General features: G+C 47.8%; 1 protein-coding gene across 1 annotated transcript; it reads right to left on the reverse strand.

The window, feature by feature from the left end:
- Positions 1-1,709: 1,709 nt before the first annotated feature.
- On the reverse strand, positions 1,710-24,740 carry LOC140122983 (uncharacterized). Its single transcript, XM_072144233.1, has 16 exons — positions 24,603-24,740; positions 16,919-17,092; positions 14,902-15,042; positions 14,302-14,448; positions 13,975-14,124; positions 13,505-13,645; positions 13,270-13,419; positions 10,489-10,638; positions 7,872-8,012; positions 7,635-7,778; positions 5,252-5,401; positions 5,020-5,160; positions 4,730-4,876; positions 3,413-3,577; positions 2,264-2,404; positions 1,710-1,929 (listed from the first exon to the last, which is right to left on the reverse strand). Exons 1-16 carry the CDS (start codon positions 24,673-24,675, stop codon positions 1,787-1,789), a joined length of 2,298 nt encoding a protein of 765 aa, XP_072000334.1. The 5' UTR covers positions 24,676-24,740; the 3' UTR covers positions 1,710-1,786.
- Positions 24,741-25,486: the final 746 nt, after the last annotated feature.

Below are 25,486 nucleotides of genomic sequence, written 5' to 3' on the forward strand. Positions count from 1 at the left end.
GGTCTCCTCTATAAGAAACACCTGAGAACTTAGTACATGGAGGGGTTGATGGGACTCGGCACACTCCACACTATGAGGAGGAGGTCAGAAGACATAGAATAGTTCTATTCTCCTGAGGCCCCTCTGTACCATAGGAAAATGGCTAAAGTCTCTAAAGGCACCGGCTGTGTCCCAAAACGTGTGGTCAGGAGACAACGGGGCAAATCTACTTACCTGGTCCTGTCGCGATCCCTGAATCACACGGTCCGCCGATGATGAAGTCTGGCGCAATTCATGAAGATCGTGCGCCCGAGTTCCTGCATCCTTCACTTCCTCGCTGAGGTCCGCCGGAGTTCACCTTCTTCGTCCCGGTGCTTGTACGTGCTTGTCTTGTGACACATTTCTAAATGTTAAATCTTGCGCGTTGTCCGAATCCGATGGCCAGACCCCCCGGTTTCTGTTGCGTGCAGGCCGGCGCCGATGCGGCAAAATCCAATCGAGTGCGCCAAAATCCCGGTGCAGTTCGGAAATCGTCAGGAAACACGATGAAAATGCGCTCCGCGGACCCTTAGTAAATGAGCCCCAGTATGTGTTGTGCCTGATTTTCATACTACCCTATAAAAGCTTGTGTTCTACATGAGAGACCTCACCATGATGTACATCCTCCATACCTGAAGATCATCAGTGTCCAGAGGCAATCGCTCCCCATATTCTACATCATTAGTCCGTGGAGATCCTCAGTACATAACGACCCAATAACTAAATTCCATCCCTAAAGATCCTCAGTGTCCACCTCTTCTTGGCACTCTCCATCTATTTCACTTTTAGATCTCCAATATATCCCCACCAGCAACTGCTCATCTGTACATAGAGACACAGAAACTGGAGACCATTGGTAACTGAAGATCTTTAGTATGTGAAGAAGCTCAGTATTTAAAAGATATTTAGTACCGAGATATAGATCTTCAGTGCCCAGAGATTTTCCATATCTGGAGACTTTCAGCACTTGGACATCCTCAATACCTGGAAACTCCCTGGAGACCATTGATACCTCAAGTTCCTCAATCCGTGTAGATCCTCCTGCGTCCAACTCACAACAAACTTACATTGTGTGCTTGCTTGGACCTCCAGTCTGAACACTCAGAACTGAACTTAGAACATGGGTTCTGAGTGCTGAGCTTTCGGGCCAGACGTTCCGGAAAGTGCAATAGGACTAAATGAGATGATGGGAATTCAGATGGACACGGAGTTTCCGCATTTGGTCTTGGATCAGAGAAGATACATTATGTTTCAGAAGCTGAAGAAAATGTATTATGTGAAGTCTCCTTAATAATACAAATCTCCTACATGAGGCGTTAAATGATATCATCGTTTATTAGTTTGTACCAGCAGGTAGGTAGCATCGCACATGATGGGTGGGTCTAGGACAGAGAGCAGCCCATTACCTCTAAGCTGATCATTATGGAAAGGACAGTGTTACCTTTGTGTACAACTAAGATGTCCAACACAGCGGGGACTTATATTCTGGTGTATTCTGGGAGCTGCATGGGGGGGTGACATGTAGAGAAACCATGGCTTCTGTGGAACGTCTTCCTACCATTGCTCAGTATATATATATGTGATGTTGTGTAGGTTTCCCGGTCCATTTCATTAGTAATTACATATAGTTACTCTGCTCTATGCCTTACCCACAGACCATTGTGTTACCACCTTCATGTTTTATCAATCTGTTTACATAAAACCCTTTTATTTTCATCATTTTGCATTATTTGTGGACCGGCATCTCCTTTCGTCTTCTGACATCACTTTAACCTATAAAGATACAACTCCGTCCAGTGGATGTTGGACAGCATTTGGTCCTTGGGTGACAGTCATCATGGCGGGTGCAGGTGACAAAGCTGCAGGAGGGCTTCCGGGGGCCACTCAATGCCCTGCAGGTGCCCGGGGGCTCTGAAACGATAGGGAAACATTTGTCAGTTATTCCCAAAGAACTGAGGTCGGAGGGTCCACATGACAAGAGGGGCAATAAGCCCACCAGCTGCTGTACATCACTTGATGTAACCTTTATGAGACAAGCATGTCCACCCCACCTCAGGATACCATCAGCTTTTTAAACAGGAACAATGTCAGAAGTAGCAGCCAATCAGCGGATAACCGAACAACTACAAAGCTATGGACAATTATGCAGCTATGAGGCTTAGCATGTGGTGTGTGTAACTTGTATTTTCATGTGTAAGTAGGACTATGCAGGATATTACGTGAGTGAGTACAGAAGTCTACTTACCTGCACTGGGAATCCAGCACCTGAAACCAACAGATGGGCAGCACTTCATCTCATTGGGACATTGACTGTCCTTCTGACACTTGGTGGCCTTGAGAACATCCTTAAGATTTGGAGCCTGCTGGGGACATCTCCCTGGTTTCACTGCAATGTATAGAGGAAGTATAAAGCGATTACATGCACCGGAGCATGGACTGGACTCAACTAGGACTACACAAATTGTAGGCTCTATCAGGTCCTAACCATTTCTGGGTGAGGTCCTTATCATTTCTGTCATGCCTGTTCCCTATGGGCAGACGGTGGCTCGGCAGAAAGAACCAGGTGTCATGAGACGGGTCAGCCTTACCCTACTGATAGGAACCATCGGTGCAGACATTTGTTCTCCTCTCATACTGAGAAGGATTAATATTGTGACATCATCAGGAGGGTAAAACTAACTTGTCTCATAATGGTCTAAACCCCCCTGACGACCGGTATGAAGGGGTCTCCAATGGAGTAACCGGTCTCTTCATGGAAATTACGCTGAAACAATAATTCGTTATGCAGATTGTTTAGGAACATTGGTAGAACAATAAAGTCTTATTCTGATTTTATATTCAGTACTTAGTGAAGGTTGGACCAGCACAACATTTAGTCTGCAGTCATTCATGTCCTCATCTACGTGTCAGTCCCTTTCAGTAATTTATCTTCTTTCTTGGTTATTGTAAAGATCAGTGATTGCAGTCAGAGACCCATTGTCCAAACTACAACCATAACTTCTTATTTATCATTGTGCCGTAGCAATTCTAGCCAAAACGTATTTCTCCCTGCTGCAGCCTTCAATCATATTGGGTCTTGAGGACACCAATGCTGCTGAAAAGAGGAGGAGAAATTGGGATCTTCTCTGTAGCATCGCACTGGGGTCCCCGTGCTCTAATGATAATCCGGACCAGTCCTCATCTCCTTGCTCTTCCCACAGTCTCAGGAAGCCAAGGATGTGCCATGTACCATGGACTGCAGGACACTGATGAGGGGCAAACTCTGTCACGTCTGGCACCGGGCCATAGGTTCACCACCACTGGGTATAGATCAGGCCATCGTTTACAGAAGTCCATCAAGTCCAGATCCAATTGAATTAATCCCTGAGGTAATGATAGATGGAATAACACTTACCTTCTTCAGGAGTCATACACTTCAGCTGGCAGCCAGAGCAGCAACATTTCTGAGCAGGAGCGCAGTCGGTGTCAGACTGGCATTCATTAGGGTAGGACATGTGGGGCAGACAAGCCGAGGTGTTAGCCGACGGGCACACAAGGAGCATCCCAGACGGAGAAAGCTCTGCAGAGAGAGATACATCAATGTGTCCAGGAGTCACATCATCTCAAGTGGCTTCTTAATGTAAGTTATAACACCTCTTATAATATGACATATACAGCCCATTGCAAAAGTATTTGACCCCCTTTTACTTCTCTAACTTTTGTTAAATTTCAGGCTTCAAATATAAAGATATAAAATTGTAATTTTTTGGTGAAGAATCAACAACAACCAACTGTTGTCCTATGGACGGACTCTCCCCCTCGGCTGTAGGTCTCTGCTGATCATCCGGAGGGGTCAGGGGTCTTGGCTGCGTCTCTGATGAGTCTTCTCCTGGTGTGAGATGAAGGGTAGAGGGACGGCCGGGTCTCGGTCGGGGTCTGATGCTCCTTCCAGGACAATATGAGGCTTGGACTCGGCTCCTCGGGATGTTCCCGAACCTCGGCCTGGTGGATCCTTCATGATACAGAACCTGAGATATCACAGAGCAGGAGGATTATCCAGAGACCTGATTACACACAGGGGGATTATATCCATCATCATCATCAGTCACTAGGACAACATCGGATCCTCCAGACACTGAACTTCTGGAGGGAAAGTAAAGGGGCAAATAATATTACACGCCCGAGTTTTCAGTTTTCAGTTCCACTTCACAAATGTCTCCCACTTGTTGTTGATTCTCCACCAATAAAATTACAATTTTATATCTTTATGTTTGAAGCCTGAAATGTAGCAAAAGGTAGAAAAGTTCAAGGTGGACGAATACCTTCACAGGACTCTGTACCAATAATAATATGTCTACATATACCGAGGTCCTAAAAGCTAAAGCCAAATGGAAGCACAGAAATAATCTTATGGGGACAATAGGTCCAGGCAATGGCCAAACTCATGTTTCCAGTGAGAGCCGAGGAAGTGCGAGGCCTGGATGCAGACCCTGTGCTCGCCCGAGGCCTCGGTTCAGACTTCTCACATCTTGCAGGTAAAGTATAGTGAGAAATTTAGAGGATTGTTCTGCTCTTCAAGCTCAGGAGCCAAAGCAAATATAGGAAAGTGTGGAAGGTCTTTCCTGCCATATCAGAAGTAGAACATGATGTGGCCTCCAGACCACGGTTACGAGGTGTCCTCCTCCCTGAGGACGATGCAGCTCCTCTCCTCCTCCCCCTACAGTCTTCTTACCCTCTTCAGTCGTCTTGCAGTCTTTCTTATCCGCGGACATGCAGCACTTCTCCATCTCGCTGCAGTCGCTGTCACTGGTGCAGTGAATGGAAGGACAATCCAACATCTTCTCCTTCATTTGTGAGGCAGGACACACGCCCAGCGGCTCTAAGATCACAAGTCCAGACACAAATATACTTTTATCGTACAATATGGTGAAGCCTTCCTAGTATTGCTGAGGGTTGTCCATCAAACACTCTCAGAGCAGAAACACAATGTGACAGATTATGTATAAACAGATGCGTCAGTACCTGGAGCCGGGGCGTGACAGGCCCAGTTACAGATATTGCAACACTTCTCATCTCCGGGGCAGTCGGTATCGAGTTCACATGCTGGATCGGGGGGATACGCTGCACACATGTACGGTATATTGGGGCATCGTCCTGATTTCACTGTCAATAATACAAAGAACCAAGAGTCTACTGAGGACCTAGTGGTACAGGAGGTTGAGTCTTCTACATATCTAAGGTGAAGGCCACTTACCAGGCTTAGGGGTCACACACCTCCGTCCACAGGCCGTGCAGCAGCATTTCTTCCTCCTTGGACACTGAGTATCGATGCTGCACTTATCATTCTTCTGTATACCGGGCGGACACGTATAGTTACGATATCGGGGGCACACGCTCTGTACAACTACAGAAGGGATTTAGTCATGCGCTCAGCAATCCCTACCGTCCCTACACGTGGTATAGACCCAGGACAAGTCACCGGCAGAACAGCAGGGACAACCATCATGATGAGATGGAGGTGTTGGGTGATTAATAATAATTGGGATCTTGATATTTAGGAATAGTCATTATATTTTTTTACGATCCATCGGAAAACGAAGGCGAGTGGTAACTGAGGGATGTGGCGTGTGGTTACTGAGGGATGTGGTGGCTGGTTACTGAGGGATGTGGTGGCTGGTTACTGAGGGATGTATCGTGTGGTTACTGAGGGATGTGGCGTGTGGTTACTGAGGGATGTGGTGGCTGGTTACTGAGGGATGTGGCGTGTGGTTACTGAGGGATGTGGTGGCTGGTAACTGAGGGATGTGGCGTGTGGTTACTGAGGGATGTGGCGTGTGGTTACTGAGGGATGTGGTGGCTGGTTACTGAGGGATGTGGCGTGTGGTTACTGAGGGATGTGGTGGCTGGTAACTGAGGGATGTGGCGTGTGGTTACTGAGGGATGTGGTGGCTGGTTACTGAGGGATGTGGTGGCTGGTTACTGAGGGATGTATCGTGTGGTTACTGAGGGATGTGGCGTGTGGTTACTGAGGGATGTGGTGGCTGGTTACTGAGGGATGTGGCGTGTGGTTACTGAGGGATGTGGCGGCTGGTTACTGAGGGATGTGGCGTGTGGTTACTGAGGGATGTGGCGTGTGGTTACTGAGGGATGTGGTGGCTGGTTACTGAGGGATGTGGCGTGTGGTTACTGAGGGATGTGGCGGCTGGTTACTGAGGGATGTGGTGGCTGGTTACTGAGGGATGTGGCGTGTGGTTACTGAGGGATGTGGCGTGTGGTTACTGAGGGATGTGGTGGCTGGTTACTGAGGGATGTGGTGGCTGGTTACTGAGGGATGTGGTGGCTGGTTACTGAGGGATGTGGTGTGTGGTTACTGAGGGATGTGGCGGCTGGTTACTGAGGAATGTGGCGTGTGGTTACTGAGGGATGTGGTGGCTGGTTACTGAGGGATGTGGCGGCTGGTTACTGAGGGATGTGGCGGCTGGTTACTGAGGGATGTGGCGGCTGGTTACTGAGGGATGTGGCGGCTGGTTACTGAGGGATGTGGTGGCTGGTTACTGAGGGATGTGGCGTGTGGTTACTGAGGGATGTGGCGTGTGGTTACTGAGGGATGTGGCGGCTGGTTACTGAGGGATGTGGTGGCTGGTTACTGAGGGATGTGGTGGCTGGTTACTGAGGGATGTGGTGGCTGGTTACTGAGGGATGTGGCGTGTGGTTACTGAGGGATGTGGTGGCTGGTTACTGAGGGATGTGGTGGCTGGTTACTGAGGGATGTGGTGGCTGGTTACTGAGGGATGTGGCGGCTGGTTACTGAGGGATGTGGTGGCTGCTTACGTGGTGGAAGGATCCATACATCGATAGCCACACATATGTTTTAATGAAGTTGGTTATTGTGTTTTGTGTTTTGACTGCAAATATGTGCAAAGAAAGTTGGAGCAAGAGATCTGGATCTATTTACTTCCATGTTAGCAGCCTTGGGCCATGACAATGTGGGTCAGAACCGAGCACAAAAATTGGGGTGAGCTGGATAGAAGCTTTTTTCCTTAGAAGCCATGCACCATCCCTCGAGCCACCTGGATCAGCTGAACTAATTCCAGGAGAAGCTCAGACCCCTGAGGGTGACAACCAGGACACTATTTAGGAATTACCCAAGAAAAAGCTTGATGTCAAATCTTTTCTGTAGCCCAGCATGTCCGAATCTACAGAGCGACGATGGATGTCAGAGCAGGACAGAGGTCACCAAGGTTACCATAAAAAATTCTCAGATCAAAAAAATCCAGACCTTCTATCACCAATGAGCCCTGGTGAAGGGCGGCTGAAGGTAGGGTCATACCTGGGTAGGGTCATACCTGGGTAGGGTCATACCTGGGTAGGGTCATAACTGGGTGGGGTCATAACTGGGTGGGGGTCATACCTGGGTGGGGGTCATACCTGGGTGGGGTCATACCTGGGTAGGGTCATACCTGGGTAGGGTCATACCTGGGTCGAGTCATACCTGGGTAGGGTCATACCTGGGTGGGGTCATACCTGGGTGGGGTCATACCTGGGTAGGGTCATACCTGGGTAGGGTCATACCTGGGTGGAGGTCATACCTGGGTGGGGTCATACCTGGGTGGGGTCATACCTGGGTGGGGTCATACCTGGGTGGGGCTTGACACACTTCCGGCTGTTATCGGACAGGCAGCACTTCTCATCGGCGGCGCAGTCTATGTCGCGGCTGCACTTCACCGTGGAACAATGAGGCTTCATCGTGTTCTGTGTCACGGGGCAGGATCCATAAGGTTCTTCATCAAACACATGCAGAATAAAAACACATAAACAGGGGAACGCACGGAGGGAGAACATCTCCAGACAATGGGTGAGGGCTGAAGAGTTACCCGGATCTGGAGCCCAGCAGCTCTTCCCGCAGATGTCGCAGCACTTCTCATTACTGGGACACTCGCTGTCGTCCTGACACTTTGGCTTTGCTTTTGTATCCGTGCACTTTGGTTTTATCGGGGGACATCGACCTGGTTTCACTGGAGGAAGTCAAGACAGAAGATGAATGTCCCAGAGTATCAGATGTGAAGACATTTCCCATACTTTGCACAGAAAAATTTTCTTAAACAAAGGGATTAACACAGATTCTCAGAACTTTTATGACCATAAACTAAACTCTCAGCCCTCTCAGGTGTGAAATGTTCATTGTAAAAATCCCCTCTCTGTGAAAACTGCCCCATTTAGCTTTAGCAAATCTGCTCCAAAGACGCAGAGATGCGTCAAGTTTAGAAGCTGCAAGGGGCGGGTCAGTTCAGACACCTATATCTGTAGTTTTATAGCACCTGGAGACGTGCTGCTGGTGTCAGTGCATTGTCTGTGGTTCTGTAAGACATATGGGCAGAATTGCAAACACAAGAATTGTCTTTATCTCTGGATCTGTAGATCACAGAAACACCAGATCTTATTATCTTTAAGTTTTTATCTTCATTGTCTATGTGCTATACAACTGAAGATCGGGGCGTCTAAAGTGACCCTCCCCCTGCAGCCTCTGATGTTGACACTCAGCCAAAATATGACTCTTCTCGGCTCATTTTCACATGAAATTGGAGGATATTTCATACACCACCTGAAAGGGCAAATGGGATAAGATGTGGCATCAAATGAAACGCAAAAATGTTGCCTTCATTTTCTGCCTCCGATTAGGAGGTAAAAAGTTAGATAAGTTATAAAAAGAAGGAGATTTATCTTTCATCTTCCGACAATGTGCAAATATTACAAAATCTAAATCCAGTGTTTGCATAAGTCACAATCCTCCAAAATATTTGGGATCTTCTAAAGAATCATTAATTCTCACATGCCCCTAAGTCTATTTTCTTCTAAAATATTACTAAATATCAGGATTTATTAGAGGTCATAGATGAAGACATGAACGTCAACTGGAGGATGAGAAAAAAGGAAAGTGGACGAAGGGAGGGAGGAAGGGAGGGAGGAAGGAAGAAGGGAAGGAAAAAGCAAGGGAGGGGGAAAGGGAGGAAGGAAGGGAGGGAGGGAAGAAGGAAGGTAGGGAGGAAGGAAGGTAGAAAGGAAGGGAGAAAGGAAGAGAGAAAGGAAGGGAGAAAGGGAGGAAGGGTGAAGGGAGGGAAGAAGGAAGGAAGGTAGGGAGGGAGGAATGAAGGAATGAAGAATGGAGGGAGGAAGCTAGGGAGGGAAGAAGCAAGGGAGGGTAAAAGGGAGGAAGGAAGGAAGGGAGGGAGGAATGGAGGATGGGAGGGAGGGAAGAAGGGAGGAAGGGAGAAAGGGAGGAAGGAAGAAAGGAAGGAAGGAAGGGAGGAAGGAAGGTAGGTAGGGAGGAATGAAGAATGGAGGGAGGAAGCAAGGGAGGGAAGAAGCAAGGGAGGGAGAAAGGGGGGAAGGAAGAAAGGGAGGGAGGAAGGAAGGATGGGAGGGAAGAAGGGAGGGAGGGAAGAAGGGAGGAAGGAAGGAAGGAAGGAAGGAAGGGAGGGAAGGAAGAAAGAAGGGATGGAGGAAGGAAGGAAGGAAGGAAGGAAGGGAGAAAGGAAGGAAGGAAGGAAGGAAGAAGGGAGGAAGGGAAAGATGAAGGAAGGGAAGAAGGGAGGACGGAAGGGAGGGATGTCATTTACATCTGCAGTTGTTGCCAGTTGGCAAACGTAACACTTAACAACCATGAAATGTTTACACTCTAAACACGGAGACTTTGTACTTGGTGGAAATGGTCAGAACTTCTTTACTCAAAGTTAAATATCAGATCTCCAGTAGGATCCTGACCACCACCAGGAGGCGTAAGCCCAGCCGGACCCCTGGGGATCCATTAAACTATTTCTTTACGCCAGCTGTGACTAGAGAAAATAGTGAAAATAAACATTGTAAAGAAAAAAACAAAACAGGTGATATATACCAGGGAGGGAGGCGAAGATCCAAAGAGGACCCAAATCGGAAGCTACACTCCTTACATAAACGGTAAGGGGCTAGAATGGCAAGAGGGGATGTAAATGCAACCTGGAACATATTTCCTTACTCAATCCCAAGAACCCAAAGTGCAATTAATCTCCTGCTGGACTGTCTAAAACCCAGAGGACAACATTAGTCTGTGCGCACCCTCCCTAATTGGTCAGGGCACGCTGCAGGCCCTCCAATTTATCTCTCTGCTCACATCATTGAGTGGGCTGTTATTATCTGTATACTCTGCTTTGTCTTGTGTTTCTGACCTTTGACTATTCTATTGAGTTACAATTTTGTACCTTGCCGCCCATTTTGTTTTGTCTTGCTTTGCCTGACCTCACTATTTGTTTCTCTTGTTTGTTTGTTTGTCTTTCTGTTCATGAACCTAGGGTGGGGGTCAGTCATCCAGTTGTCACCTGCAATTGGACGATTGGAAGAAGGGATCCCGTTTTTTCAAGAATGCTTGGGTGGTAAAGACGGTGCTCATTGGACATGTTTCTACAAAACAGTTCACCATTATATAAGATGATGAGAAGTGATCGTGTGATGTGTTACCTTGCTCGGGAGCCAGGCAGGTCCAGCCACAGGTGGAGCAGCAGCATTTCTTGGGACTGTCGCAGTCACTGTCATTCTGACATCTATTGATCTCATGTCTGGCCATTGTACAGATTCCAGGACTGAAGGCCGGACAGACATGGAGCACAGCTAAGGAAAGAAGGAGACGGAGCCGTACAGCAATACATTATCAATGGAGGTTCCTGGAATAGGAGGCAACACCAGGGAAGTAACTCAGGTTATACACGGAGAAGAGGGAATGTCCTCAGCCACAACAATTGTTTCCTACTTCCTGTTATCAATGACAATAGAAAGCGCAGATGTGATCACAGGAGGCAGTTACTAATGTGTGCATTGGATAAACAGGGACATTACTCATAGATCCGGGACTGTGGGAATCTCCTTATATTTGTTATCCATGGCCTCCTCCCTCGGAAAAATCTAGTTTTATGCTAAAGAGCCTTAGGGGTTACCAGAGCCACTCCATGCTGTGCAGCTTCACAGACTGTTACACTGTACAGGCCGATTCCCCCTCCCACTTTGTGAGATTACAACAGGCAAAGGCATTTGGGAAGTGTTAAGGGAGCAGGGGGGAGGGGGAGACAGTGTAACAGCCTGTGATGATGGATTCTGATTGGACAGTTTTTCCTGGGTGTGACGCTGACACCTAGTGATAGTTTGTTAGCATCACATCCTGGGCTGCGATGATAGTGTAGTGGAGGACAGTGAGAGAAGAATCTAAGAGAATAGGATCGGCAGAAGCCTGTGAGGACAATGTAAAGTCTCCTTGATGTTTCTTGAACTGATAGAGGAGTCACCTGCCCTAGATCTAGTGAAAATACCTACAGGTGTAGCATATATGGTGCTGCTGATCACTGATGATCCCACCAGGGATGGATCAAGTGTCCCATGGACCCTGGGCCGTTGACACAACTAGGGCTCCCCGAGCTTTGGTGGCTCCAAGGCCCCGAGGCCTCCGCCGCCCAATGACGCCACAGCAGCCAATACTGGCCCCACTTTACAGAAATGTCCACAGCAGAGCCCCCCTTTATAAAAATGTCCACAGCAGAGCCCCCCTTTATAAAAATGTCCACAGCAGAGCCCCCCTTTATGAAAATGTCCACAGCAGAGCCCCCCTTTACAAAAATGTCCATAGCAGAGCCCCCTTTTTTAAAAAATGTCCACAGCAGAGCCCCCCTTTACATAAATGTCCACAGCAGAGCCCCCTTTACAGAAATGTCCACAGCAGAGCCCCCTTTACAGAAATGTCCACAGCAGAGCCCCCTTTACAGAAATATCCACTGCAGAGCCCCCCTTTACAGAAATATCCACAGCAGAGCCCCCCTTTACAGAAATATCCACTGCAGAGCCCCCCTTTACAGAAATATCCACTGCAGAGCCCCCCTTTACAAAAATGTCCATAGCAGAGCACCCTTTACAGAAATTTCCACAGCAGAGCCCCCTTTTAATGAAATGTCCACAGCAGAGCCCCCCTTTACATAAATGTCCACAGCAGAGCCCCCCTTTACAGAAATGTCCACAGCAGAGCCCCCTTTACAGAAATGTCCACAGCAGAGCCCCCTTTTAATGAAATGTCCACAGCAGAGCCCCCCTTTACAGAAATGTCCACAGCAGAGCCCCCTTTACAGAAATGTCCACAGCAGAGCCCCCTTTACAGAAATGTCCACAGCAGAGCCCCCTTTTAATGAAATGTCCACAGCAGAGCCCCCCTTTACATAAATGTCCACAGCAGAGCCCCCCTTTACATAAATGTCCACAGCAGAGCCCCCTTTACATAAATGTCCACTGCAGAGCCCCCCTTTACATAAATGTCCAAAGCAGAACCCCCCTTTACATAAATGTCCACAGCAGAGCCCCCCTTTACAGAAATGTCCACAGCAGAGCCCCCTTTAATGAAATGTCCACAGAAGAGCCCCCCTTTACATAAATGTCCACAGAAGAGCCCCCCTTTACATAAATGTCCACAGCAGAGCCCCCCTTTACATAAATGTCCACAGCAGATGCCCTGCTTTGCAGAAATGGTTACAGCGGAGCCCCCTATAACTGAAACACCCACAGCAGGGGCCCCCTTTACAGAAATGTCTACATAAGAGCGTCTTGAAAAAATGCTACATTCACCTTTGGCTTCTTCTCCCCGCATCACCGTCTTCTCTTATGACCCACGCCCAAGACTATGAATTCACGGTCGGGACATCGACACATCATATTGGCTGGAAGAGGAGAGGACAAAGCCGCGGGGGGAAGAAGCTGGAATAGCAGATTTTAACCTTCATATAGGGCCCATGTATGGGCGGGCATGGGCCCCTGGGAAGCCGAAGGCCCCGGGCGCCTGCCCATACCCGTGCCCTATATGAATATCCGCCAATGGATGTCACTGACCACTGTGCACAAAGAGCGACCCAGTCACTGTGACAGACCAACAACTTCACCTGAGCTGGAAATGAAGGAAGAAAACCAACGACCTCCCTGTGACTGCTAATTACCACCACTCTCATCATCCATCATCTTATCACCCACTGGGAGGCTGATAGTGCTACACAAACAATCAACATAGGGACACATATATATATATGGAAGATTATCATTATGTATGTCTTACTATCTCACTCAGGAGCCCAAACTGATGTCATTGGACCCAGCTCAGACATTTCCACCAAACCCACAGGAGCCCCTTTCATTCCTGTGAGGTCCCATACTTTGCTCCAGGTCTGTATGACATGTAAGTATATTTGGGGAGGGATTCCTGAGGTTCTCCGGTACCTGGTTGGGGCTGCACACACTTCTGGCCTTCCTCAGTCAGGCAGCACTTCCTATGTGGAGCACAATCGCCATCACGGCTACACGTAACAGATGAACACTGGAGATGAGGGTCATCAGGAAGGTCCGGGACTGGGCACACACCGGGGGGTTCTGCTCCACAGAGATAAAGATAGAGTCAGCACCTGGGAGCAGAGGTCAGTCTAGAGGAGACAAGGACAGAGAATATCTGGGTCACCTGCATCTGGATCCATGCATTTCTTCCCACAGACATCGCAGCATTTCTGGGTTTTGGGGCAGTTGTCATCCCTCTGGCAATTTGGTGTAAAATACATTCCTCTGCATCCCGGAGGTTGTGGCGGACACCGGCCAGGCTTCACTGTAACACAAGTATTGGTGAGGGCTATAAAAGTGCTGGATATTAAAAGAACAAGTGGAAGCTGTAGAGTAGTGTGAGGGTTACGACGGCAGGTCATTGTATCTTCTCCGCTTGTGTATAGAGCATTGGTTTGGATGGAGGTCGATGCTGAATTCTCAGGAGACTCAGGGGTTAGAACATCCTCTCCCCTTTCCAGGTGGATGTAAAGCTATCGTCCTCGGTGACCTGGCGTTGTGTAGGCTATTGTCACCTCTGCTATGAATTGTTTGGTAGCCCTGACAATTATCATATAGATCTGCACAGAAGAAAACATGGTTGTAACTTCTCACCTTTCTCCGGTTGGACACACTTTCTCCTGCAGTCGGAGCAGCAGCATTTCTGGGGCGCGGAGCACTCACTGTCATTTTTACACTCATCAGTTTGAGGACTCAAACAGAACTGGTTCTTAACAGAAGGACACACGTCTTGTGCATTGAGAGCTGGAGAGGAGATGTAATTTATGGTTTAGGGTCTACTACTCGTCATCAGCAAATCCAGGAGGGAGCTGCTCATAGAGAACCCACAGGAAAGCCTAGAGATGGACTACGCTGATTGAAGACTGTGGACAACACATGATCCAGACACGGACATGGTCAAACACAAAAGTTCATGGTTACCTGATGGTATCCCCACACATCGTAGCCCCTCTGGTTGCAAACAGCACTTTTCCTCAGAGTTGCACTCGGAGTCACTGGCACATTGGACCTGTGAGCAGGATGGACTTATTGGGATAATGTCAGGTACTGGGCAGAAGCCATCAGGATCTGTGGAGACAAGAATGTACATCCTAAGATCAGACGAGCACAATGTCTCCTGAGAAATAAGTTATTTATTGTTGGAGTTATTTCAGGATATTTAGTACAAAACCAGTGGCAGTGAGGTACGATACTCTCATACATCAGGTCAATTTTGGATAAACAAGAAATTTTGGTGGAATTAGTCAACCATCTAATGTGTAAAGATGTGTCCCAACTCTTCCTGAAACGTAGATGTCTAGAGGAAGATCCCACAGCCGGATGTGTTCTTAGGCTCTTCTTGTCAGGATCAGGGGTAGTGGACCCGATGTACCAGCGTGGACGATGACGTAAGCCGACACCTGGGGCGGAGTCTAAGTGGCACCCGGTTTTCATCAAGGTGCTAATATGTAATCTTTGGGGAAATATTTTGGCCTGGATGGTGGGTGCTGTAGGTGACATCAAGGTTCTTTGTGCACTTACCTGGCTCTGGGTTCCAGCAGGTCTTCCCACAGATATCACAGCATCTTTGGCTACCAGGGCAGTCTTCATCACTATCACAACTTGACTTTGATGACATGTGTGAACAAGCTGCACCAGGTGGGGGACATCTCCCGAGTTTGACTGGAAATAGAAAAAGAAGAACAATCAACCCATTTGGGGTTACGTTGGTGTCAGGCCCATAAAGTAATGACATAAAGTGGACTGACTGGAAACCTACGACCAATGCACAATCATGACTTACTGTTTATACATCTTCTTATATTTAGGGCCATGTAGTGGAGATGACAACATGATAACAAGATAGTGACACCACAAGATAGTGACGACACCACAAGATAGTGACGACACCACAAGATAGTGACACCACAAGATAGTGACGACACCACAAGATAGTGACACCACAAGAGAGTGACACCACAAGATAGTGACACCACAAGATAGTGACGACACCACAAGATAGTGACGACACCACAAGATAGTGACAATACCACAAGATAGTGACACCACAAGATAGTGACGACACCACAAGAGAGTGACGACACCACAAGAGAGTGACACCACAAGAGAGTGACACCACAAGATAGTGACGACACCACAAGATAGTGACGACACCACAAGATAGTGACGACACCACAAGATAGTGACACCACAAGATAGTGACACCACAAGATAGTGACGACACCACAAGATAGTGACGACACCACAAGATAGTGACACCACAAGATAGTGACAATACCACAAGATAGTGACACCACAAGATAGTGACACCACAAGATAGTGACACCACAAGATAGTGACGACACCACAAGATAGTGACGACACCACAAGATAGTGACACCACAAGAGAGTGACGACACCACAAGATAGTGACGACAACACAAGATAGTGACGACACCACAAGATAGTGACAATACCACAAGATAGTGACACCACAAGATAGTGACACCACAAGATAGTGACACCACAAGATAGTGACGACACCACAAGATAGTGACGACACCACAAGATAGTGACACCACAAGATAGTGACGACACCACAAGATAGTGACACCACAAGATAGTGACGACACCACAAGATAGTGACGACACCACAAGATAGTGACGATACCACAAGATAGTGACGACACCACAAGATAGTGACACCACAAGATAGTGACGACACCACAAGATAGTGACGACACCACAAGAGAGTGACACCACAAGATAGTGACACCACAAGATAGTGACACCACAAGATAGTGACACCACAAGATAGTGACGACACCACAAGATAGTGACAACACAAGATAGTGACGACACCACAAGATAGTGACGACACCACAAGATAGTGACACCACAAGATAGTGACGACACCACAAGATAGTGACGACACCACAAGATAGTGACACCACAAGATAGTGACACCACAAGAGAGTGACACCACAAGATAGTGACACCACAAGATAGTGACACCACAAGATAGTGACGACACCACAAGAGAGTGACGACACCACAAGAGAGTGACGACACCACAAGATAGTGACGACACCACAAGATAGTGACACCACAAGATAGTGACGACACCACAAGATAGTGACGACACCACAAGATAGTGACGACACCACAAGATAGTGACACCACAAGATAGTGACGACACCACAAGATAGATACAATACCACAAGATAGTGACACCACAAGATAGTGACGACACCACAAGATAGTGACACCACAAGATAGTGACGACACCACAAGATAGTGACACCACAGGCCAGACTTCTCTCTCCAGGGATGACATCCAACAGTCATTGGGTTAAAAACATGACAATAATATGATTTCCTACAAATCTTCTGTATTTAAAGGGGTGGCCTTTATGAAAACCCCTGTAACAGTCATATTCCCCGGTACTTCTGTATATGTTGTATTTTTATCGACAAACAGTGAAGTATATTTTGAACATTGAACAATCGTGGCGGCACCTGGGCAGTGACAGGTCTGGTCCATGCGTTGTCTTATTACCTTGGACAGGGCTGACACATCGCCTGCCGAATGCAGTGCAGCAACATTTCTCCGATCCGGAGCACTGGTCATCATCCGCACAGTCATCGAAATCATCATCATCCATGGGAAGTCCAGAGGAGTTGAATGGTGGGCACACGTCAATCATTGGCATGTTCATTAAGGTTGGGGGGTCTGATAAAAGAAAGCGCATAATTCATTAACATAAATCTCCAACAAACTTTTCTCACCAGAAACTTATTTAGGACGGATCAGGATCCGCCTTTCCTCCCAAGTCCTCCTTCATCCATGGGGTCGAGCTTCCTCTATTTCTACTCTATTATTGCTTGTTGGTATAACTTGACGTCATCTATTGACAGAGATGAATTTGGCATATCTGCGGCCCCGGGCAGAGTTATGTCTTGTCCCACCCCCGAAACACAGCTCTGCTCCTAAAGGCAGGGATTAGGGAGTAGATTGTCTATAGCTTTACGTTGTCTTGACACTTTGTGATGCCAATGCAGTTCAAAACACATGGGGAGGATATGGGTCACCATCCCACCACTGTGTGGGCCCAAATTATTCTAGGCCCAAGCAATTGCATGGGTTGACTTATACCCAATTTATGTAAGTTACATTACATCCAACATGAGGAGGCAGGATAGGTGGAAAGTTATCTAAATGTGTTTGCCGCACCTTGGAGATGATGAGGGATGGTGCCTACTGGGTACCTCCAGGTATTGGAGAGTTGGGCCATAGTAATTATCGAAGCTCTCTGGTCAGAGTGGAAGCTGGTCCTAGTGATACTACTTTTCCTACCGATCCTATTGGTCCTACCGATCCTACTGGTCCTACTGTTCTTACTGGTCCCACCGATCCTACTGTTCTTACTGGTCCCACCGATCCTACTGATTTTACTGGTCCTCCTGATCCTAGTGGTCCTACTGATCCTACTGGTCTTACTGATCCTAGTGGTCCTACTGATCCTAGTGGTCCTACTGATCCTAGTGGTCCTACTGATCTTACTGGTCCTACTGATCCTAGTGGTCCTACTGATCTTACTTGTCCTACTGATCCTAGTGGTCCTACTGATCTTACTGGTCCTACTGATCTTACTGGTCCTACTGATCCTAGTGGTCCTACTGATCTTACTGGTCCTACTGATCTTACTGGTCCTACTGATCCTAGTGGTCCTACTGGTCCTACTGATCCTAGTGGTCCTACTGATCATACTGATCATACTGGTCATACTGATCACACTGATCCTACTGATTCCTACTGATGAAATCTACGCAGGCTGAGACTGCTGTAGTGAAAGATGAGGAAGATGATGTAAATGATATCTACTGGCTGGATCTTTGGGGTTGGTGGCTCAAAGTAAAGAGTCTACCCTTTATGGTGTAGGTGAAATAAGTAGGCCGGAGGGCTTGTGCCAGGTAGTAGGCTGCCCCCAGTTCTCCCTGCCCACAGTATGGAGGTAGCGTCTCTTAATAATCAACACCTGGGGCATTATGGCAGGAGGGGTTCACTCTTCTATTGCCCCCATTGTCCTACACAACCTTTCTAAATGTTTTTTAAAGTTTTTATTTTTCCATAGACAAAAAACAACAACGGGATCATGGATTACCCGCAGGGGCACAGGAACCCACAAAGAAAGGTACACAGTACTACAAGGTTCCCTTAGAACTTCACAGCTGGTTATATGGGGGGCGTGGCCGAGCGTAAAACCCGACGGATTCGGAAAAACCGCCGCATTTAAAACAGAAAAAGTGTCGCTTGGGACGCACTTACCTGCACTTGGTCCGGCCTGGTGAATTCCAGTGCGTTCAGATGCTTTTCAACGCAGCAGCGCCACCTGATGGACGGCGGAGGAACTGCCTTAGTGAATCGCCGGAAGACCCGAATCCACCGCAGAGAACGCGCCGCTGGATTGCGAACGGACCGGGTAAGTAAATCTGCCCCATTGTCTTTGCTGCTCTCTAGATTCCGTCTCAGTATATTCGCTTCTATCAGCAGTAGAAATATCCGCATGGCGGGAGGAGATGGATCTTTACTCCCCAATACAGTAGTAATAGTAACGCCGGCTCGTAGGGGAATGTCTCCATTGAGTCTTTCCATCTCACGCCATGTTTTATCTGATTCCACCAATGCTGAAAACTTATTGGTAACTACGGTCAGAGAGGTTTAGGCTTCCTCCTTCCCGGTGTTCGGTTAAAATTCCCATTCTGGGTTTTTTTTTCTTAAAAGGAGTCGGGGACATAAATTGGTCCTAAACAGAAGATTACCTTGTTGTCTCACTCTTAGGAGATACACAGACAGGCCCCGGCTATAAGGGGAGCGCCTAAAATACCCACAACAGGGGCTCATTTGCATAATGTGTAAAAGTCTCGATAATATCTGCGTTACGATTCCATCCCCTAGATGACACAACAAGCCAGTAAGTTACAGCAGTCAGTACAAGTCTTGGTAGATGTCCCTCAGCACCAGGGACTGATCCAAATCTATTGGGATGACACAATAATTGCAATAACTGTATTAGGGAGGGTGGGGATTCAGGGCGACGGTGTCTTTGTGTTCCGGGTGGTGCCGGAGCAATGGACTATTAGTTCTGGCAGAAGGAGACGGATTGTTATATGGAATCTGCCTACAACAAGTACAAAATTCTAAGGACCTGGATGAAGTAGAAATTGGGTTGGAGCAGAACGGACGACCCTGTGTATAACAAGTCTACCAGTAGGTTGGACTTTCTATCCTCTCCGTGCCTTGTAGAAAGGTGAAGCTGTGATGGAGGTGGATCTGGAAGACTGGAAACTGTTCTTCATCCAAGAATGCTGCAAACATTGGGCCAGATGTTTCACACGTTTTTTCTGCGCCTTTTCATACTCTTGCACTGTTTTTGCACCAGTTTTGGGACTAAACACCAAACTAGCCGTGCAGCAGAAATAACCAGGTTTTCCTCATTTATCCGACCAATCCAGATGTTTTGCTGCACCAAATAATATTCATCACTTGTGACTTTACATTCAGGCACAATGCACATAGTACACACTGCACATAGTACACATTGCACATAGTACACACTGCACATAGTACACACCCTGCTCATAGTACACACTGCACATAGTACACACTGCACATAGGACACAGTACACATAGTACACAGGACACTGCACATAGTACACACCCTGCTCATAGTACACACTGCACATAGTACACACTGCACATAGGACACAGTACACATAGTACACAGGACACTGCACATAGTACACACTGCACATAGTACACACTGCACATAGTACACCCCCTGCACATAGTACACACTGCACATAGTACACACTGCACATAGTACACACTGCACATAGTACACACCCTGCACATAGTACACACTGCACACAGTACACACTGCACATAGTACACACTGCACATAGTACACATTGCACATAGTACACATTGCACATAGTACACCCCCTGCACATAGTACACACTGCACATAGTACACACTGCACATAGTACACACTGCACATAGTACACACCCTGCACACAGTACACACTGCACACAGTACACACTGCACATAGTACACATTGCACATAGTACACACTGCACATAGGACACAGTACACATAGTACACAGGACACTGCACATAGGACACACTGCACATAGGACACACTGCACATAGGACAAACTGCACATAGTACACAGGACCCTGCACATAGTACACAGGACCCTGCACATAGTACACAGGACACTGCACATAGGACACAGGACACTGCACATAGTACACACTGCATATAGGACACAGTACACATAGTACACAGGACACTGCACATAGTACACACTGCACATAGTACACACTGCACATAGGACACACTGCACATACGACACAGTACACATAGTACACAGGACCCTGCACATAGTACACAGGACCCTGCACATAGTACACAGGACACTGCACATAGTACTCACTGCACATAGGACACAGTACACATAGTACACAGGACACTGCACATAGTACACACTGCACATAGTACACACTGCACATAGGACACACTACACATAGTACACAGGACACTGCACATAGGAAACAGTACACATAGTACACAGGACACTGCACATAGTACACACTGCACATAGTACACACTGCACATAGGACACACTACACATAGTACACAGGACACTGCACATAGGACACAGTACACATAGTACACAGGACACTGCACATAGTACACACTGCACATAGTACACACTGCACATAGGACACACTACACATAGTACACAGTACACTGCACATAGGAAACAGTACACATAGTACACACTGCACATAGGACACACTGCACATTACACACCCTTCACATAGTACACACACTGCACATAGTACACCCCCTGCACATAGTACACACCCTGCACATAGTACACACACTGCACATAGTACACACTGCACATAGTACACCCTCTGCACATAGTACACACTGCACATAGTACACACTGCACATGGTACACCCCCTGCACATGGTACACCCCCTGCACATGGTACACCCCCTGCACATAGTACACACTGCACATAGTACACACCCTGCACATAGTACACCCTGCACATAGTACACACTGCACATGGTACACCCCCTGCACATAGTACACACTGCACACGGTACACCCCCTGCACATGGTACACACTGCACATAGTACACACTGCACATAGGACACACTGCACATAGGACACACTGCTTATAGTACACACTGCACATAGTACACGCTGCACATAGGACACACTGCACATAGTATACACCCGCTGCACATAGTACACACTGCACATAGTACACACTGCACATAGTACACACTGCGCATAGTAAACACTGCACATATACACACTGCACATAGTACAAAGTACACTGCACATAGTACACCTCCTGCACATAGTACACAGGACCCGGCACATAGTACACAGGACCCTGCACATAGTACACAGGACCCTGCACATAGCACACAGGACCCTGTACACAGTACACAGGACACTGCACATAGTACACAGGACACACTGCACATAGCACACAGGACACTGCACATAGTACACAGGACACTGCACATAGTACACAGGGCCCTGCACATAGTACACTGCACATAGTACACCCTGCACATAGTACACACTACACATAGTACACATTGCACATAGTACACGCCCCCTGCACATAGTACACACCCTGCACATAGTATACACCCTGCGCATAGTACACACTGTACATAGTACACCCTGCACATAGTACACACCCTGCACAAGGTACACCCTGCACATAGTACACACTGCACATAGTACACACCCTGCACATAGTACCCATCCTGCACATAGTACACACCCTGCACATAGCACACACTGCACATGGTACACCCTGCACATGGTACACACCCTGCACATAGTACACACCACCTGCACATGGTACATCCTGCACATAGTACACACTGCACATAGTACACAACCCCTGCACATAGTACACACCCTGCACATAGTACAAACTGCACATAGTACACACCCCTGCACATAGTACACACTGCACATAGTACACACCCTGCACATAGTACACACCCCCTGCACATAGTACACAACCTGCACAAAGTACCCCCCCTGCACACAGTACACCCACTGCACATAGTACACCCCCTGCACATAGTACACACCCCCTGCACATAGTACACCCCCCTGCACATAGTACACCCTGCACATAATACACACCCTACACATAGTACACACCCTGCACATAGTACACACCCCCTGCACATAGTACACCCCCTGCATGTAATACACCCCCTGCACATAGTACACACTGCACATAGTACACACCGGGCACATAGTACACCCCTTGCATGTAATACACCCCCTGCACATAGTACACACTGCACATAGTACACACCGGGCACATAGTACACCCCCTGCACATAGTACACATCCTGCATATGGTACACCCCCTGCACATAGTACACACCCTGCACATAGTACACCCCCTGCACATAGTACACATCCTGCATATGGTACACCCCCTGCACATAGTACACACCCTGCACATAGTACACCCCCTGCACATAGTACACCCCCTGCACATAGTACACATCCTGCATATGGTACACCCCCTGCACATAGTACACACCCTGCACATAGTACACATCCTGCACATAGTACACCCCCTGCACATAGAACACATCCTGCATATGGTACACCCCCTGCACATAGTACACAGCCTGCACATAGTACACCCCCTGCACATAGTACACCCCCTGCACATAGTACACATCCTGCATATGGTACACCCCCTGCACATAGTACACATCCTGCACATAGTACACCCCCTTCACATAGTACACCCCCTGCACATAGAACACATCCTGCATATGGTACACCACCTGCACATAGTACACACCCTGCACATAGTACACATCCTGCACATAGTACACATCCTGCACATAGTACACCCTGCACATAGTACACCCCCTTCACATAGTACACCCCCTGCACATAGTACACATCCTGCACATAGTACACATCCTGCACATAGTACACATCCTGCACATAGTACACCCTGCACATAGTACACCCCCTGCACATAGTACACATCCTGCATATGGTACACCCCCTGCACATAGTACACTCCCTGCACATAGTACACACCCTGCACATAGTACACATCCTGCACATAGTACACATCCTGCACATAGTACACCCTGCACATAGTACACCCCCTGCACATAGTACACATCCTGCATATGGTACACCCCCTGCACATAGTACACCCCCTGCACATAGTACACCCCCTGCACATAGTACACACCCTGCACATAGTACACATCCTGCACATAGTACACATCCTGCACATAGTACACCCTGCACATAGTACACCCCCTGCACATAGTACACATCCTGCATATGGTACACACCCTGCACATAGTACACTCCCTGCACATAGTACACCCCCTGCACATAGTACACATCCTGCACATAGTACACCCCCTTCACATAGTACACCCCCTGCACATAGTACACCCTGCACATAGTACACCCTGCACATAGTACACATCCTGCACATAGTACACATCCTGCACATAGTACACATCCTGCACATAGTACACCCTGCACATAGTACACACCCTGCACATAGTACACCCTGCACATAGTACAGATGGTGGCCTTTTTCTATTTTCGCATCATTTGGTTGTGACAATCCATTTCCCCTCAGCGGATAAAAAACGATCAGTCTTGAGTAAATGAGGTAATAGATCGTGATGTAAGGAGCGCAGCGATGCTCCTACTTCTAGGGAGAATATGTTGGGATGAGGTTGGATCCCCCCCACATGAATGGGTGGTTATTTATCTTGTGGCTGCGCCCGGTGTCGCTGTGACATGAAACCATCAATGATTTACCCAATGCCCGGCGCTGCCAGACACATCCCGGGCCTGAGGTGGGACATGAGCCCAAACCGAGAGTCACACAGAACCGGCTGGGATATCATGGAACGTGATCACATTGTATAGAACATAATACTATGTGATATAACGTCATAGAATCAGACAATATACAGAACTGCACAACATAACAACATCTTTTAACATAATATAAGAATGTAACATAACAACAAGCACATCATATATACATATAATACAATATAATATAATATAAGAGCATAATATAACACAAGTATTATAGCATCATGTGATGCACTCACCAGATGAGGCAGACGCCTGGAGGACCCCGGGGAGCAGCCCCAGCAGCACCATGAAGACGGCTGCTGGACCCATGATGTTCAGTACTTTGTTAGGGCACCGTGTGTAACCACAGGGCTTTATAATAATCGCTACCCCCTGGAGGTAGAGCCAACAAGAGCTCCACCCGTGCAGGTACATTATCCACACATGATGGTGAATGCCAGATCCAGGGTGAGGTCTGAACAGATGAAGCCACATGGAGTTAGGAGAGGGCAGCAGTGTGTGTGAACGAGAGCCAAAAGCTGTCAGTAGCCCATGTACATGGGGATCAGGGGGATGAATTGTCAGGGGTGTGAATGGTGGTAAGGTGGGGGTCAGGTGTGTCTATTGGGGTAATGTGGGGATCAGGAATGTGTATGGGGGTAAGGTTTGGGGTCAGGTGTCTATATGTTGGTAAGGTGGGGGGTCTCCATGTGTATGGGAGTAAGGTGGGGGGTCACTAGTGTTTATAGGGGTAAGGTGGGGGATCAGGAGTGTTTATGGGGTAAGGTGGGGGTTGATGGAGGGTATATGGGAGTAAGGTGGGGGTCAGGAGTGTGTATGTTGTTGAAGGGGGGGTCAGTAGTGTGTGGGGTAAGCTGGGGTCCAGGAGTGTGTATAAGGGTAAGTGTGTATAAGGGTAAGGTAAGGAGTGTGTACGGGCTACGGTGGGGGTCAGGAGTGTGTATAGGGGTAAGGTGGGGGGTCAGGAGAGTGTATGGGGTAAGGTGGGGGTCATGGAAGGTATATGGGAGTAAGGTGGGGGTAGGGGTGTGTATGTTGGTAACGTGGGGGTCAGTAGTGTGTGTGGCGTTAAGGTGGGGGACAGAAGGGTGTATAGGGGTAAGGTTGGGGGTCAGGAGTG

The sequence above is a fragment of the Engystomops pustulosus genome, chromosome 3 (assembly GCF_040894005.1).
Source record: "Engystomops pustulosus chromosome 3, aEngPut4.maternal, whole genome shotgun sequence".
Taxonomy (NCBI): Eukaryota; Metazoa; Chordata; class Amphibia; order Anura; family Leptodactylidae; genus Engystomops; species Engystomops pustulosus.